General features: G+C 41.7%; 1 protein-coding gene across 1 annotated transcript in view; it reads left to right on the forward strand.

The window, feature by feature from the left end:
• The window catches only part of PTPRE (protein tyrosine phosphatase receptor type E), a 93,007-nt gene extending 75,091 nt beyond the window's left edge, over positions 1 to 17,916 (forward strand). The window contains exons 7-21 of the mRNA XM_034062569.1: positions 445 to 535; positions 1,053 to 1,129; positions 1,467 to 1,503; positions 2,189 to 2,286; positions 3,730 to 3,849; positions 4,292 to 4,452; positions 7,504 to 7,639; positions 8,032 to 8,181; positions 9,586 to 9,679; positions 10,817 to 10,893; positions 11,437 to 11,571; positions 12,297 to 12,422; positions 13,206 to 13,366; positions 15,639 to 15,774; positions 16,420 to 17,916. Of these exons, the coding sequence (XP_033918460.1) occupies positions 445 to 535; positions 1,053 to 1,129; positions 1,467 to 1,503; positions 2,189 to 2,286; positions 3,730 to 3,849; positions 4,292 to 4,452; positions 7,504 to 7,639; positions 8,032 to 8,181; positions 9,586 to 9,679; positions 10,817 to 10,893; positions 11,437 to 11,571; positions 12,297 to 12,422; positions 13,206 to 13,366; positions 15,639 to 15,774; positions 16,420 to 16,494 (1,674 nt within the window). The 3' untranslated portion in view covers positions 16,495 to 17,916. The remainder of the gene's footprint in view (positions 1 to 444; positions 536 to 1,052; positions 1,130 to 1,466; positions 1,504 to 2,188; positions 2,287 to 3,729; positions 3,850 to 4,291; positions 4,453 to 7,503; positions 7,640 to 8,031; positions 8,182 to 9,585; positions 9,680 to 10,816; positions 10,894 to 11,436; positions 11,572 to 12,296; positions 12,423 to 13,205; positions 13,367 to 15,638; positions 15,775 to 16,419) is intronic.
• Positions 17,917 to 18,222: the final 306 nt, after the last annotated feature.

The following is an 18,222-nucleotide window of genomic DNA, read 5'->3' on the forward strand; positions in this document are numbered from 1 at the left end:
ATGTTCTATTGCCTCCCTTTATACCAGTGTTGTGCCCTCACCTGTGGACCTCAGCAAGGTGTTTGATACTGAGTGTTCTTTGCTATTAACAATCAACCTCTTCTGTTGTTGAACCAACTGTTGGGGCTAAAAGTAGGAGCGGAGCGCGGCAGAGCATCGCATCCATGCGCTGGGTCACGGTGCTGTGAATCACCACAGCAGATGGCAGCTTCGTTTCCTAAATAACTCTGCTTCTGTCTCCAGAACTGCTGAACTTGTTCTCTGGAGCGAAATCTGCCAGGATGTAGTTTCCTGTTATAATGAAAGTCGTTGCAAGCCAGTGGTTTGATTCTGTCGGATGCAGGGCAATGGGTATGGATGCAGGCTGTCACTAAGCCATGGTGCAGTCAAGAGTTAACTGTGTTCTAACCCATTGACTTCTCTATTTGTGTTTTTGTGTTTTAGTCCTTAACATCTGGATATGTGCAGGGAACGTTTGAAATGGCAAATAAGGAAGAAAACAGGGAGAAAAACAGATATCCCAACATCCTGCCATGTAAGACATTATCTTTTCAATCAGAGCATTACCTTATCAATCAGAGCATTAACTCTGGCACTGTGCAGACTGGTAGTAGTATTCATTTGCTGTTCAAATAATGCAGTTTCACTGTTCACAAATGTTCTTTCTACAATGCTTTGTGCATGTCTCTAGTATTGATCTTCTCCTGTTAGGTTTTACTATAGCGGTTCTACAGTGTTGTGCTATGAGGTGCTTATGGGCTTCTACCAGAATACACTATGTCAAGTGGATATTGTAGGATCTCAGTTTAGTTTGGAGCAAGCAAACATGGAGTTTGGGCTTCCAGTACTGCAGAGCTGCAGTGACAGTGACCTCCAGGTTGAGAGCAATGCAAAGGGCTTAGGGAGACTGTTAGTTGATGAGGAGTAGGAGCAATACAGGAGAGAGCTACTTTGGATGAAGTGTGGGCTTAGCCTGGCCTCCTGCTTGCAGGCAAATAACATATTTCAGATTGATAAACACGCAAACATGCTTGTAATGTGTTTTCTTCCAGATGACCATTCCAGAGTGATTTTGAGCCAAATTGATGGAGTCCCACCTTCAGACTACATTAATGCATCCTATATAGATGTAAGTTCAGTCTCCTCCAGCCTGTGTTTGTGCTGGGGATTGCCTCAACACAGGGGCAGGACCTTGCCCTTGGCCTTGTTGAACTCCATGAGGTTCATTTGGTCCCATCTCTCCAGCCTGTCCAGGTCCCTCTGGATCCCATCCCTTCCCTCCAGTGTGTCACAGCACCACACAGCTCGGTGCCATTGGGAGCTTGCTGAGGGTGCTCCATCCCATTGCCCATGTCACCAACAAAGATGTTAAACAGCACCAGACCCAGTGCTAAAGAATGGGTATTTTTCTGTTGGCATATGTTGGCATTTCATCTTTTAACTTCTCTGATGTTTTTTTTCTATAGGGTTATAAAGAAAAGAACAAATTTATCGCAGCACAAGGTAGTGTATTCTCGTTTCTCTATTCTCTACACCTTATGGCTGAACATTCACTTTTAGATGTGTTTTCAAGGTTATTTTCAGCTGCAGATTGTGGCCAAGTGTGAGGTGGGATTTAGAGGTTAGTCTTGGAGCCAGATAGCAGTGAGTGCGAGGTAACACACTGCATTTAGACCTGCAGATACTTTGAGTGAAGAAGCTCACCTTTCCCCCTCAACTCCTGCTTTACTTCTCTTAAAATTGCTGTATCCTGATTCTACACCAAGCCTGCTATGGAAATGAACATTTTCACATGAATTCTTATGCTGCTGTAGGCACAAAGTTAGGGAATCCCAGACAATACAAAACAACAGCTGCCCCTGCCCTTCAGAAATCATAGAATCCTAGACTGGTTTGGTCTTAAAGCTCCTCCAGCTCCAACCCCTGCCATGGACAGGGACCCCTTCCACTGGAGCAGCTGCTCCAAGCCCCTGTGTCCAACCTGGCCTTGAGCACTGCCAGGGATGGTTCCTGTCCTGTACAGCAGGATGAGCAGCTCTCAAGCAATGTCAGACCTTGGTATGGGGGAGAACTGCAAAGCAGAAATACTAAATGATGCTCCTGCCATAGTCTGCTTAACAGAGTGTGTTTCAAGAGAGAAGGTACCTGCTACAAGCATATGTTTGTGTGTATGTGCTTCTGTCTGCAGGACCAAAGCAGGAAACGGTTAATGATTTCTGGAGGATGATATGGGAGCAGAAGTCGGCTGTTATTGTCATGTTAACCAACCTGAAAGAAAGGAAAGAGGTAAAGAGCTCTGGCTGAATGTGAGATGTCTTTAGGAGAGCGCACTCCAAAGGCAGTTGTGGCTGCTCAGCATCTGGCCAGTTGTGTTTCTGACTACTGTGAGCACATGGGGGTTTCTGCTCATACACGTAGTTTCATTTCCAAAATACAAATTCAGACAAACTGACCTGAAGGAAACTGTTCCAATAGCTAATTTTGTCCTGGGTAGCCCGTAGCCAAAGCAGATTCTCATGCCTGAGCTTTATCGCACCATAAGGCTGTGCTTGTGGGTGGGTTTGGTTGGAAAGGAAGATAAAAACTGTTCATTTTCCTCAGTATTATATTTCAGATACCTTCTGGCACATGCACAAAACAAACCAAAGCTGCTGCTTTATAACAGTAATGCTGTATTCCTGTCCCCCCATTCCTCCTCATACGCATCTTGCTGCTCGCGTTGTGTGACTTTCTATTGGCTGAATGCTGAGACACACACGAGAAGTGTGAGACATTGAACTCAATTCCTGCTTCACAGACTTGAGAAGCTAGGTTAAAATATTAAGGAAAGGAACAACAAGACACATGAAAGATACTCTTTCATTATCTCCTTATATTTCCTTTCCCCTGTGGGACACTTTGGCACACTGAGCATGCTGCATCCTTACTTGAAATACATCTAAAGTCAGCAAAAACTTATGCCTTAGGAAAAAAGCTTTTGTTTCCCAAGTGGTTGTGGGAATGGGAGGAGGCAGAAGCCACTCAGTAGTGGAGAGCCAGGCTTCTCTTGCCCCCCAAGGGCTCCTGCCAGTGGAGAAATATGGGGATAAGCTGGCCTTGGGAAGGAGATGGATGAAGAGATGGAAGAGGATGCAGTTGTGAGACATTACGGAATCATATTGTGGTGTGAAAGCTGATTTTCTTACGTCTTTTGTGCATTTTTACGGTAAAATATAGTGCAGATACCATCAGCTCACTGCAGGCATGAGGACAGGCGTTCCTTGTCTGCCTACTTCTGCCTTATTCTGCTATTAACTTGATGAAGGTATTTACTATTAGCTTGATGAAGCTCAAACAGCAAAAGCAGTCTGTAAGTAGAGCCCATTCCCAGTCTGAGAAGCCAGCGCTGTTAAATCTGGATGTTCCACATAGCGACTGCCTTGCATTTCACACCTAGAAATTAGACTCAAGACATCACAGTCCCCATTGTTAGGCACCCCCTAACAAAAAACCCATGCAACCCAAAAGCTGTTTAGGTCTGGCTAGGTTAAAAAACAACTCCAAAGCTGTTCTCACCTTCTCTGCATAAATTTAAGCATCAACAGCACTAGCAAAGTGTTAAAGTTGTGTTGTGCCAGATGAGCAACTCTGTATAACTGTATTCATACTTACATATCCTATTTGCATTGTTTTATGAGTAAGCAACAATGAAAGCAGACTTACTATTAAACTCACTGTGTGTTTGAACAGGAAAAATGCTATCAGTATTGGCCTGACCAGGGGTGCTGGACTTATGGAAACATCCGTGTGTCCATGGAAGATTGCATAGTTCTGGTTGACTACACCATCCGCAAGTTCTGTGTTCAGTCAGTAAGTACGGACAGTGCTCCCGATGGGAATTCGTTTTCATCCTGAAAGCAAATTGTTATGGTGTCAAATATTTGCTTCAGAGAAATGCAGGGAATTTGAGTGCCCAGAGCAGTTGTGGCTGCCCCATTCCTGGCAGTGTTGTTTGGGTTGGGAAGGTTTCCATGGGTTGAGTGGAAGGGACCTTAAAGCTCATCCAGTCCCAACCCCTGCCATGGGCAGGGACACCTTCCACTAGAGCAGCTGCTCCAAGCCCCATCCAACCTGACCTTGAATAATCTATGGTAATTTTACTCTGTGTTTGTATTTTACATACGCTGTAAAATTCCTTGAGTCAGGCTCTAAATGTTGCAGGAATTGGTTCACAAATAACCACAGCAGTTTATATATAAACCTTTGCATGAAAAATGAAGTGTCAAACTTGAGCTCTGTGTGTTTCCTGCAGCTTCATGATGGTTGTAAAGCTCCGAGGCTTGTTACCCAGCTTCACTTCACCAGCTGGCCTGATTTCGGGGTGCCTTTCACTCCCATTGGGATGCTGAAATTCCTGAAGAAGGTCAAAACGTTGAATCCTGCCCATGCTGGACCCATTGTGGTTCACTGCAGGTGTGTATGTGCTCCTCAAGCCATTCTCTTAGCTTGGCCTGGGGTTACATGTCTAATATCAAGGCTAAATTGTAATCTGCTCTTAGGCTATGGAGTGTGTGTATGTATATATATATGTATTTGCTAACGTATTTATATATATAAAAGGCAATATAACACAATATAATATATATTATGTAATATATTATGTAATATATATTATGTAAATAAAATATATACATTATATATAATGTAATATTTTGAGAGCCCAGGGTAGAAGCCATTTCAAAAGGTCTTTGCTATCACTTTAATGCTCAATCAGAAGTTGTTGTTCCGTTGTTTGTTTCTTTTTTATCCATGAGTGATATCCAGTGTTCGGTATAAATATGCTCCTTTGTCAGAAGAACAAGACTTGTAATACAGCTCGGTGACCTTTGCCACTAAATGCTCCTCTGGGAATCCATCCCCCACTTCTCCCACAATACAAGTGCAGTTTGCTATGTAAATCATCCATTAAATGCCTCGAGAGTCTGGAATAAAGACTTGCCTTTAAGACGTTTCAGTGCTGCAGTGTTAAGAATGCCCTACATAGCAATGCAGAACATATTCCCACTCGTTGGGGCACACACACATGAACATCCTGCTATGAAAGCCTTGTGCTAAACTGTTTGAATTCTTGTGGTAATGAGACCACAAACTAAAACTCCAGATCAGTTTTAAGAGACTAATTGCAATCTCTATAGCAACTGGAAGCTCACAGCTGAGCAAGAAGTGTCTTTTCAGGAACAATTATCATAGACTAAAAAAAAGCTTCATCTTTCTGGGCCCTGTTTTAAGGGAATGGTTGCAGATTCCTGTATTTGTCTCTTTTTCTCTTGCTCGTATCAGACACTTACAAATTCACTCCAAGTTGTTGAAGTGTGTGCTACTGAAAAAGAGTATGTTTGCCCTGGCCAAACCAGCCTCTGCACTTCTCCATTGCCACCCAAATCTCATCTTCTCTCTCAGGTGTCATATATAAGATGCTTAATGAAAGCATTACATGGGAAATGGAGCTTTTAGTAGGCTCACATAGTCTTTCCTTTGAGAAAGCCACAATGTTCCTATACCCTTTTACCATGATGTTCTATGGAGACTCTTACTAGGTTTGAGCTTTCTTTTGCACCCACAGGAAATTCTGTATTTAGCTTAATTAGCAGAATAAGAGATGAAATAAAGGGAAATATAAAATAAACTCAATAAAAATCTGCAGAGATTTAGATATGATGGGATATAAATGTCCAATGGGACACAGCAGCACCGGCTGTGTCAGTGCTGGGGGCTGGTGCAGCGCTTCAGCCTGTGTGAGGAATAAAGGAGCAGAGAGGTGACACTTCATTTCCGTCACAGCTCAGGATGTGACACTGTTGATTGTTGAGAAGAGGAAAGGGAAACTCATCGAGAGTGAGTAAACCATCCACTTTTAGTGAGCCTTTATACAAACATCACCTAGAAACTGCTCAAGCGGAGTCTTTTGGAGGTTAATAAAACCCTAAGTTAACATTTGGAAGGAGCAAAGAACAGGATTTTCTGCCAGTTTTTTTCCCAGAAGTTTTCAGGAATACAGTTTTTGAGTGAGCAGAGAGCTCCACTGAGGAATAGCTGAGTAATGGAGTACCCCAGCATAGGCTAAGGATGGATGAAAGGGAACTTGCAAGGCAAATGTCAAGGTTGGCAAAACTACCAGCTTCAGCAGGAGCATACAAGGATTGAATTAAGCACTGCTCAGAAGTCAGGTAACCTTGGGGCAGAGGCATGGGGATGGAACAAGGATATGTGCAAAGGGATTGTGTATATAAAAGGCATAGACGTGAGGAAGCTGAGTGTGGTGTTCAGTGTATCAAAGCTCACAACAAAGGGCAAGTGTGAGCTGGCAATGGGTGACCCATGCTGAGGAGGTGGCTTCCAGGACACATCAGGAAGAGGAAAGTCTCTGTAAACTCTGAGTCATGACATTAGGACTTGAGGTGAACTCATCCATTATAACAGAGGTCAAACAGGAATGAAAGGAAGTGAAAGGGCAGAGAGCTTTGGCCACTATGGGGTGGGAGCTACGGTGGCTCTTGGTCTATGGACACAGAGGGGCTGGGGAGAAGGTGTTTGGATTGGGATGTAGCTGGGCAAGGAGAGCGGGGAGCTTGCCAAACCTATCATTAAACACAAAGGCATTTGGAGGCAGAATGTTATAGCAGGGGTGTTGACTGTGAAGAAGTGTGAAGTCTTGGTGGAGGTCCATGGTACTTGGTGGGTCTGGAACAGGAGGACCTGGAGGCACAGGTTTCATACGGTGTTTGCTGTTAAATGATATGTGTGCATATATGAACTAAGTCATATTATGCATGCAATGATTTTTTCCTGGTGTTAGTGGAAACTTAACATTGCTGAGTGTTGATGTTTGTCTTTGAGCACGTTGGGATGGGGGAGAGATTTGTGTCGCGTTTCAGAAGGTGTTTGTGGACATCGCATCTGTTCCTGTACAAAGTGAGCTAACAGGAGGTTAAAGGAGAGCTATTAATGCCTAGCACAGGATGCCATGCCCTTTTCCTCTGAAAGGAAGAGCTGAAAGTGGCTGGAGTGATGTGATTTATAATGATCGTGCTCCCTCTCGTGGCTCTTGAAGGATATAAAAGAAAGGGTTTGGGGATGGTGAAGTGTAGAACTTGTAACAAGTAACTTGTAACAAGTAGCATGAAAGAGCAACCAAGAAAACAGCTAAAAATGAAGAAAAAAACGCTTAAAATATCATCTTAGACTGAATTATTTTCATTGGCCAAGCGGATTTTTTTTCCCAAAGCTTTTTTTTCTAATATAATTCTAATTTCATCATTTCTGAGCTGCTAAGAGGTGACTTTTTACATGAAGAACTTACCTATTTCTTGCCATCATTATTAAAATAATGAAGTTTTATGTCTCACAGTGAGCATTTCAATCCAGTACAAACAATATAAGTTCTACCCGTGACACTGCTATAGCAATTCCTATAGACCTGGTAATTCCATAGAGGTTTATGGTTGTTTCTGCTCCTTTCCCAAGCGCTGGTGTGGGCCGCACGGGCACATTCATCGTTATCGATGCCATCATAGACATGATGCACGCGGAGCAGAAGGTCGATGTCTTTGAGTTTGTCTCAAGGATCCGTAACCAGCGGCCGCAGATGGTTCAGACTGATGTAAGTGGCCTTTAATAAGTTGGAATCATAACTTTTCCTGCTCAAAGAAGACTATTCTCCTGTATTTGCTCTCTGATATGCACCCCAGTATGTCCTGTTCTGTTGCACGCCTGGATAACTGGGAAACTAACAGAGCCTAGTGGAAGGATGGGGCTGGGGAAGAAGATAAAGGCATGTTAGGGTTGTGAAAGTCACCATAAGGCACATCATCTTTGGGTATCTGGGTTTCCCCATGCACATGAGAGTGGAATTTTAGGGAATGTGAGTAATGTAACAAGAAAACTCTATTTTAGTGGATTGTAGACCAAAGGAAATAGATGAGAAAGTGCCAGAATTCATAGTTTCACTTCCTTGTTCTGCAATACGCTTACCTGCCTCGTTGTTCATTGCAGATGCAATACTCCTTCATTTATCAAGCCTTACTTGAATACTACCTCTACGGTGACACGGAGCTAGATGTGTCCTCCTTAGAAAAACATCTCCAAACATCACAAAACGCAGCACCAAACCTCGTCAAAATAGGGCTAGAAGAAGAGTTTAAAGTAAGTATGACACAGGATTAGTAAGTGTGGAAACATGTAAGCCCAAAAGATAGTTCAGAAGCAGAAGTATAACCTGAAAGAGAAGGTCCATCAAAGCAATGACTCGGTTTGTTTTGTGCTTATAGTGAATGGGTCTGCGGAACCAGTGAATGGGGCCTTGAATAACATCCTGTTCTTCAAATGCTCATTGAAAGCTGCATGTTTTAGGGCACTTTTCCGATAGTTTTCTGTTTGTTTAGGAAAGAAACATGGCATTATTCTTTGGGTCTGGTGCTGGGTGCCAGATCAGATAATGCTGGAAGAGGGAGCTGGATTACAGGCTCCTATTTTACATCTCAAGGGGAATGTTAACTCAGCAATGCCTGACAGCAGAGAGAATTGCAAAGAGTTTATATATCTTGGGCTGAATATGCACGTCTGTCAGGAAAGGGAAGGAAAATAAGCATTTCTGTGTAGTGGAGATACCCCAAATGCAGAGAGCAACCACACTGGCTGTTTGTGATAGTGTTTAAAATAGACTTTGTTGTCTGAGGAAGCAGTCAGAACTTTTCAAGAGCTCATGCTATGCAAGAGTACTTATTCTACAGATAGATCTGAAGTGTTAATTGACACCTAGGTGGTCACTGGAGTTCACCCTTCCCTTTATAGGATTAATCTAATTAGAAACTGAGACTGGGAAAAGACAATGATGCAGAAATAAGGTGAAAATAAGTCTGACATAGCAACGAGTTTCATTTCAAACAAATGGAAACATCAAATATTCTACTTTCTCCAGCATTCTGAAGTCTGGTTTTGCTGTCACGCTGCCAGCAAGGCTGCATTGAAGTGCAGAGAACAGCCTTTAGTTCTGAAATGGACTTAAGATGGTCCAGGTTCACTGAGCCCACCTACACCCAAAAAGAGTGGAGCTGTGTTGTCACCACTGTGACAGTCTCTGACATAAAGTCTATTGAACATGGTATTGCAGAGTAGCTGGAAAGTGATTTCTCAGAAGATAGGGGATTCTTTTAATAGCATGTTGCTGCTACTAGAGATTTACTGGAATAGAGTCAGGCTTCTGAAAGCCACATTTGGGTGCACCAAAAGTGCCTTGACCCCCCCAAAAAACCTCCAAACTAACCCAAAATGGTAAAACCCACTGTTATTTTACAGTCTTTAGAGTTTATTGATAAGCCTTGGGAGGATGTTCAGATTCTTAGACATCAGTATGAAAAACATAGCTGACTATTACATGACTATTTTTCCTAATTCAGTTTTAAACACTGGCCAGTGAAGTGGGTTTTGTGCTTTGACTCTGTTACACTTCTGTGCCTGATAAAGACCCTTAGGAACTGTCTTCAGTACCAGGTCTGGTGAGTGAGAACCACGCTGAGTTCCCATCCTCATTTGTGTGTTTGATTGCAGAAGTTAACAAACGTTCGGATAATGAAAGAAAACATGAGAACTGGCAACCTTCCAGCAAACATGAAGAAAGCCAGAGTCATCCAGATTATCCCATGTAAGAGACGGACTTCTTATATGTAGAAATAAGGGCTATAAATACTCAATGACCCTTAGGCTGTTGTAAGTGCACACAGTATTTCTATGTCAACAACAACACAGCTCTATTGGGACAACTCCAGGGTAGAGGTCCTGCCTGGATTTGGAAATGGCAATCCTGCAAATAATCACTGCATATAGTGTCATGGAATCATAGAATTGATTTGGGTTGGAAGGGAATTTAAGGCTCATCCAGTGAAGTGCTGTTTGTCATAGAATCATTGAAATCTCAGCTCAGTCTCCCCTGTTCTGGCAGGTTCAAGCCATTCCCCTTGGCCTGTCCCTACATCCCTTGTCCCAGGCCCCTCTCCAGCTTTCCTGCAGCCCCTTTAGGCACTGGAGCTGCTCTCAGGTCTCCCCTTCAGGAGCCTTCTCTTGTCCAGGCTGCCCCAGCCCAGCTCTCTCAGCCTGGCTCCAGAGCAGAGCTGCTCCAGCCCTCGCAGCAGCTCCATGGCCTCCTCTGGATTCACTCCATCAGCTCCATGTCTTAATGTGGGAAAGTTTGAACTGCTCTGCCTGTAAAACTGAAACACTTTCACACCTCCTTGTACCTTGCAGAGTGGTGGTTTTGGGGTTTGCTTCATTTTAACTAGAATACACTTTTTGGGGGGGTTTCCATTTGCTGTCCCCTTGTGTTTGTTGTTCTCTCTGCAGGTATATCTGCTCTGAATTTCTAAAGAATGCACTGATACAAACAGTATCTTCTCCTTACAGAGTGTAATGGGCTCATAAAGTGTCTGCAGACAATTGAATTAATTGGGTTTTACTCTGTCAGTATAAAATGTGTTACTATCAGGTTATTTTTCAGCAGCTTCACCTTCTAAACCAGTGTATTCCTGTGTGCTTCCATGCACAATCTGGAGCAGCACTGTAATGTCTGCACCTGAAAATGAAAGTTTCAGACCTTGTCTTATCCTGCATGAATGGAAAAGCAACGGCAGCAAAACCAATGCCCTCCTTCTGCTACACACTCTAAATCCTGGATAAGAGCTTTGAGACAGATCAAAGATGTTACTGGTTTTGTTCTTTCACAGATGTAAGCATGGAGCGATCAGTACCTTGTTACCAATAGTAAGACTGTTTTCCTTTCTTTCAGATGATTTTAATCGAGTGATTCTGTCCATGAAAAGAGGGCAAGAGTACACAGACTACATCAATGCTTCCTTCATAGACGTATGTACCAAAAAACTTGGGTATTTAAACTCCAAGTCAGATATTTTGCTGTTGCTCATAAGTCTTTTTAAAGAGGCACAATCAGCTTATGTAGAACATGGCCTGTTTTGTTTGGGTTTGGCTTATGAGAGTTTCCATACATTTCTTATCTGCTGTTCTCATTGTCAGTTTAAATGGTTGTGTAATTTAAATACTCTCTTAATATATATGTCTTTTATATATTGTATCTGCTATATAGGGTTAGCATCTCCTTGTGAAAACTGTTTGGTTCCTTATCACTGCAGAATTTCATCCTTTCAGCCACATCTGTAAAAAGTCATAAAACACAACTTAGGATTGTGAATTTAGGTCTCTTTTTCCTTTATTTCTGGCAATAAGCAAGACTTGGGTGGGCTCAGTGTCACCAGATCTATAGTAACCATCACGCTGTTGAGCAGCATGGCAGATGGGAGGCACCAGTTTAAGTATCGATCGTGTCTCTGACCATCATCCCCATCCCTCTTGCTCTCACATATCACGACATGAACAGATCTTTCTCTGCAGGGCTATCGCCAGAAGGATTACTTCATTGCCACCCAGGGACCCCTTCCACACACGGTGGAGGATTTCTGGCGGATGGTGTGGGAGTGGAAGTGCCACACCATCGTTATGCTCACAGAGGTGCAAGAGAGGGAGCAGGTACGTGTCCCGCAGCCCCCAGCTCCACAGCAAAGCACTTGCTGTTAACACCTCTAAAATATAACATTAGAGCAGCTGTAATAACCTATCACATCTGCCTTGCCTAAGATGAGCCTCTGCTTCACTATTTGGTGTGAGTCAATGTTGCTGCTGTTACTTGAATTGTAACCCCACCAAAACGACTGAAGAAGGACCCAGTTCATATGAAAAGCATTAAATTTAGGGGGGTGCCTGACATGGAATAGCCATGTGGGATTTGGGAACAGCAGGACAAGGCTTTTGTGAGGACTTCCATCCCTGTTCTACCAGTAGAAGCTCCAGTGGCTTATTCTAAACCCCTCCTAGTACATCGTTCATCAATAGAGGGAGTCCTGTAGCACCTCTGTGTGCTGCAGGTTGAAGATTCAGGATGTTTTAGTGCCTTGAAATGTGCTTTGTTTGTGGTTTTGGGAGGGTTTTGAACAACACTGCACTGCTTTCAGGGGTTCATATTTTACTCTATTCTGTTTTAAAGCAGTATTTGGCATCTGACTCCCAAGCCTTTATCATCATAATGGTTTATAATAGAGAAATACCTTATTCCTGTATCCTTAGTTATTAGCCTTTTTGTTGCTGTTTCGGACACGTTTATTGTGTGTGTCAGCTCCTACATCAGCAATTCATGACAACGTGGATAAGTGGGAAAATATTAAAGGAACATTTACATTTCTCTCTCAATTTTGCAGGAAAAATGCTGCCAGTACTGGCCATCGGAGGGCTCTGTAACTCATGGAGAGATAACGGTAGAGATAAAGAACGACAGCCTGTTAGATGCCATAAGTGTAAGGGACTTCGTAGTTACATACAACCAGGTAACGTTTTTATGACATTAAGGGTTTGGGGTTTTTTTGCATCTGAGGCATTTAAAATTACGATTATATAAGTTAAATTAGGGGATTTCTATCTAAAGATAAATGTGGTTCATTAACATCTGGCACAGGGGTGTGGGGTTTAGAATCCTAGAATAGTTAGGGGTGGAAAAGACCTTAAGATCATCCAGTTCCAACTGGATGGGCAGGGACACCTCACACTAAACCATAGCACCCAAGGCTTCATCCAACCTGGCCTTGAACACTATCAGGGATGGAGCATTCACAGCTTCCCTGGACAACCCATTCCAGTTTGTTTGTTTAGGGGGGTTTATGTCTTCTTGTTGCTGTTACTCTTGTGTTTTCTACCATTTCTCACAATATAAAGGGAAATTTAATTCCAGGTTTTTAAATCCTATGAAGCCTTTCACAGCACACGGACCTGCCTCTGCCTCTCAGCTCTTCCTTTATGTTCCTATTCAGACTGATTGTTGACCTTTTCAGCACACATCTCTGCCCTGCATTATTTCTATAGGATCTGATTTGCGTTGCTGGTGAGCGTGCTGAAAGCACCAAGCAACAGCAGAGACACCCAGTGTTTGCAACTCTGTGCTTGCAATAGTTAGACTCATAGACTCATAAACTGGTTTGGGTTAGAAGGGACCTTGTCCTGTCCCTACAGGCCCTTGTCCAAAGCCCCTCTCCAGGTTTCATGCAGGTATTTAAGGTAAAAGTGTGTTTCCATATTGAAGTAACAGGATAAACCAGGTGTTCTCCTGCACTCAGGGTAACCAGGAGAAGCAAAGCAGGCTCGTCCGGCAGTTCCATTTCCATGGGTGGCCAGAAATCGGGATTCCTGCAGAAGGAAAAGGGATGATCGACCTGATTGCAGCTGTCCAAAAGCAGCAGCAGCAAACTGGCAACCACCCCATCACTGTGCACTGCAGGTGAGAGGCACCTCTTCTTCCCACTCTTAGCTAAGGAACAGGCTTGCTTTTGCTTTTCCTCTTCCTTTTTCCTTTCCTTAGTGTTTTTATGACAGTTTTCCTCCGTGATGGAGTAGAGCACATCCATTCAAAGATAACCAATAAAAACTAAGGAAAAGGATAGGGAAAAAAGAAAACCTAGTATTCCATAAAGGATTTTTGCCTTGTCTTTTGCTAAGTCAGCAAATGGTGATGGTGACCTTGATGGGCAGGAGTAAACAGACCTGTTGTTACCTGGGTGCACCTGAGCTTTGCTAAATGCTGTGATGGGGGAAGTGGAGCTGTGGGTGTGTTGTGGGGATGGGTAATGCACCCACCAGTGCAGTGCTGCAGTGTTCTGTCAGCATCAAGATGCTCCTGGTTTTTACACTGTCAGGAGAGTTCAGTATTCCCAGCCCAGAGCTGAAGGTGAAATGTGCTCCTGTCCTCAGAGGCAGAGAGAAAACAGTGCTTACATTAATGGTAAGAGGCAGCCTGTGTGTCACTTGGTATACATCAGCTGGAATATGGCTTTGTCCTGGGCCAGGTTTTCATGGTGGGGATTGTTTGGTGCCTTGCTTTTAAAGTATCTAAAGTTTTACAAATCAATAAAGCTCTTTCTGTTTTCTGTTCCATACAAAGTCAGGCTCTGAGAGCACAGGGACAGGGTCAGACAGGTTTCAAACCCCCAGAAGAAAGGTTCCTATGTTTGGTTTTGTGCTTATCAGATGTGTTCTTTTGTATTTGCTAGAAATAAGGTGAAGCAATGACACGTGGTTACAATTCACCTGCTTATGGTTAAAGCACATGAGAATTTAAGTTTAAGAAATGTGGTGTTAATCCTTATTCAGCAATGCAGTGAACCTTCCACTCCATCTGACTGTTAAAAAATAGAATATAATGGAAAGGAATAAAATAGAATAGAATAGTTAGGGTTGGAAATGACCTTAGGATCATCTAGTTCCAACCAGGGACACCTCACACTAAACCATGGCACCCAAGGCTCTGTCCAGCCTGGCCTTGAACACTGCCAGGGATGGAGCATTCACAACCTCCCTGGGCAACCCATTCCAGTGCCTCAGCACCCTCACAGTAAAGAATTTCTTCCTTATATCCAGTCTAAACTTCCCCTGTTTCAGTTTTAACCCATTACCCCTTGTCCTATCACTACAGTCCCTAATGAAAAGTCCCATCCCCAGCATCCTTTCGAGTCCCATCCTGGTTTTAGTTACTATTCCCTATCAAAGCTATTTCCTTTCAGTGGTTGATGTCAGATAGTCCCTAATTAGTGTTATCAGTAGAGAGAAGGAAATCTCTGTTTGGTTTTGTTTATTTGGGGTTTATTTTATTGGGTGTTGTGGGTTTGTTTGTTTTTTTTTGCTATAGAGTTAGACATAATAAATCCAATAATAATTGCTGAAATATATTTTTGTTTCCACAGATGTAAAACAGATATAAGGCAAAATATACTCATTGGACATACAGAAACAAAAGACACTGGTTGCTTTTAATGCACTAAGTTTCCTATTGTAGTCCAGATTGAGGCAGAACCAGTCAATTTTAGTTTCTTATATGTACTACAGCTTTGTGTGTAGTCTTGCCTTAGTTTGTCCTTATATTAATATATCTGTTTAAGAAATGGTTTTGGTCGTAAGAGTCACTACAATCATTACAGATGGATAGGACATTTTCCATCAAATTGCTTTGGAGTAATGATGATGATAGTAATAATAACAATAATAATGCTTTCATATCTGTCCACCTTGTAGAAGTAGAAATCACAACCTACCAGAAAGCTGTGGGTTTGATTGCACAGTGCTTCTTTGCATTACAACCAAGTATTGGAACTGAAATGCTGAAGGTTGTGTTCTCTCCCATCAGTAATGAAACCAAAAGCAGTGTGTGGGAACACTGAAATTCTCTGTTGAATCTGTTGAATGCATAATTGAGTATGCAGCTTTGCCAGCTCATGATTTGAGTCTCAGACCTTGGTTGAGGGTGACTCAGCCAGCTCAGGATCATCCACCTTCATACAGAAGCTCTCCGTAATGAGTCTTCATTGGTTCCAACTTGGCTCTGAGTTAATAGCCATTAATCCCATCTCCCTTTTGGCACAGGCAAAATGACAAAATAAGGACAAAAAATGAGTTTTAAGTTAGGTAATACAAGTATTTAGCTATTTCGTATCACTGTTACTTCTCATTTAACACTTTTATCCTGCTGTATGTCACAAGCCACTGTGTTTATGTTGCAGTGCTGGCGCTGGAAGAACAGGTACATTCATAGCACTCAGCAATATTCTGGAACGGGTGAAGGCTGAAGGGCTCTTAGATGTATTTCAAGCTGTGAAGAGCTTAAGACTGCAAAGGCCACATATGGTGCAAACACTGGTATGATGTTTAGCAATGCGGATCTTTGTCAGAGGATGTCTGTTTGTAAATATCCTTGTGGGAGGAGAACAAAGGGGTGTTTTTTCAGGTTGACATAAATTATGGATGAAGGCTGTGTATGTACAAGGTATTATCAGAAATCTGTATTTTTACAGATTTCTCTTTTATAGCATTCCTAAAAATACAACCTGGCTAGAGATCCTGTGTCTTTTAGGAGACAGATTAAACCCAACTCTTTGAGCATTGCAGGTGACATAGCATAGGAAATAAATGCCTTTTAAGCCGTGTATCAGTTGTTCTTTCTTACCTTAAAATGTCTCGGCTTAAATTGGCTTGCAGTTGCTCCCAAAAGGGAGAAATGCCTTTGACTTCTTTAAAGTCATCTATAAGTAATATGTAAAGCTTGGTCCACACACTTTTCATTGAATAAACATTAAAAAGAGCAACAATCAGCCTGTACTTGACAAGAGTGAGGTACCATCACTACCGTTTAAGGTAGAATGGTCCAGTCCCCAGCTACAGGTCCAAGTAATGGTCCAAGTTAGAACATGTTGCATTTAGCAGTAGGATTTGCATAAGTCTCATTTTCTCCATTGTGATCAATGTAACCAAAGCACATTTTAATATCTCTCTATTGTTTTACAGGAACAGTATGAGTTCTGCTACAGAGTGGTACAAGATTTCATCGACATCTTTTCTGATTATGCTAATTTCAAGTGAAAATCCCTGCCTTATTTTTTAAGTTCTCTGTACAAAGAGTTGTATATTTTGTTAATTTATTCCATGGCATTTTGTTTGTCGACCTTATTGTAAATAGGACCTTGTGTTGGCTCTAAAAGTTGCATTTGCTGTATAAAGTTATTTCTTAAATATAAATATCTTCTAAAGCAAAGTATAATGTTCATACACAGTATATCACTATGAGATGGTAGAGAAATCTTTATTCTAAGTAAGTTAATTTCTTTGCTTTTTTCCCCTTATATATATTTATCAGTGTTATCTCCCAACTCTGGAAACTTTACACAGGTGATTTATGTTTCCTACTAAGAAAAAGGTGAATTGTGGTACATAGGTTTAAACTAAACATGTTTTGGCCATAAATCTTTCTTCACTCTGAAAATTGATGTTTATTCAGGGACATATGCTGATAACCTGCTTGAGCTTGCTTGTAGTTTATTTCACTGATAGGCTCATTGAAGGCAAGGAGACTGAGTGAAGGGCTGTTAATGGTAAAGGTATCAGAATATGGCCCTTCATGTGTCATAATACACAGTCCACCTGAAAAATATAGCTGTTTTCAAAGTCTGTTTTAAGAACTTCCAGGTTGGTGGCAGTTCTAAGTCTTACCATCAGCAAGATATAATCAGTATAAATTCAGATTTGACGTTTTGATTTAATAGAGCTTTCAAAGTCCATTTCTTTTGTTCTTTCCTAAATAGTACATCGGCTTAAATCAATTTAGGAAGACAATAATGTCACTTTACCACTATTTGGAGAATATTTTGCATATCAGAAGAGTATATTTTGCAGCACCTAAGGGTGTCTGCTTCAAGAAGCTTTACAGCCATTGTCAGAAATGGATTTAAAGCTTCTTTTTATACATTTGCATATTTCCCCACATCTTTGATCATAGGCAAAAGAGATGAACTCTTATTCTTTGATTCAGTTCAGCAGAATAGTTAACACTCTTTGCTAAAACTCTGAAAAACCATTTTACTAAGAGTGTAATGCTGGCAAAATTGTGTTGTAGCAAAATACTCCTCTGTGTACTTCCCCTCCTATATATATTTTATCCAAAAAGGAGTATTTCCTTTATCTAAAAGGGGTATATGATTGTGTATATAGATATATTTTTAATGAAAATGCTACTCATAATATAATTGGTGAAATAGTTTAAAAGTCTTTATCACAGCCCTGCAGAGGATGTGGTTGGGGGTTAGAAACCCCCAAAATCACAGGGCACCCGAATGTTGAATAATGAAAAAGTATATCTTTTCCACTCTTTAAAAGGCATATATGAACTAATGAGCACAAAGTATGTGACTATGTACTTTAATTACATAACTAATATGCAATAGCTCTGTCTTGTCCTGTCGATTGGGGTTTCTTTCAATGCAAACATAAAAGCCTTATTTAAAGTAAGCAACTTACACTGGTCATTTCACTGTTGTTCTTGCACTATTTTATCCCATGGCCGTTCTTCATTTCCATTAACAAATAGCACTGTACTTCAGACCAATGAAAGGAATCAGGAATGTGTGCATCCCTCTCCTTGCATTTCATCCTGAATGGAAAAGGTGCAGTTTAGAAAGTCCTAAGCCCACTGTTCTGAACACTGCCATATACTGCTTCTTGTCTTCCCATTGATGCACTTCTGTATTTATTTGTACAGTAAATTATGCACTTAAAAAAGATTGTTTAAAGACTAAACCTTTGAGTTGCCATGAG

The sequence above is a fragment of the Melopsittacus undulatus genome, chromosome 4, assembly GCF_012275295.1.
Source record: "Melopsittacus undulatus isolate bMelUnd1 chromosome 4, bMelUnd1.mat.Z, whole genome shotgun sequence".
Classification (NCBI taxonomy): Eukaryota; Metazoa; Chordata; class Aves; order Psittaciformes; family Psittaculidae; genus Melopsittacus; species Melopsittacus undulatus.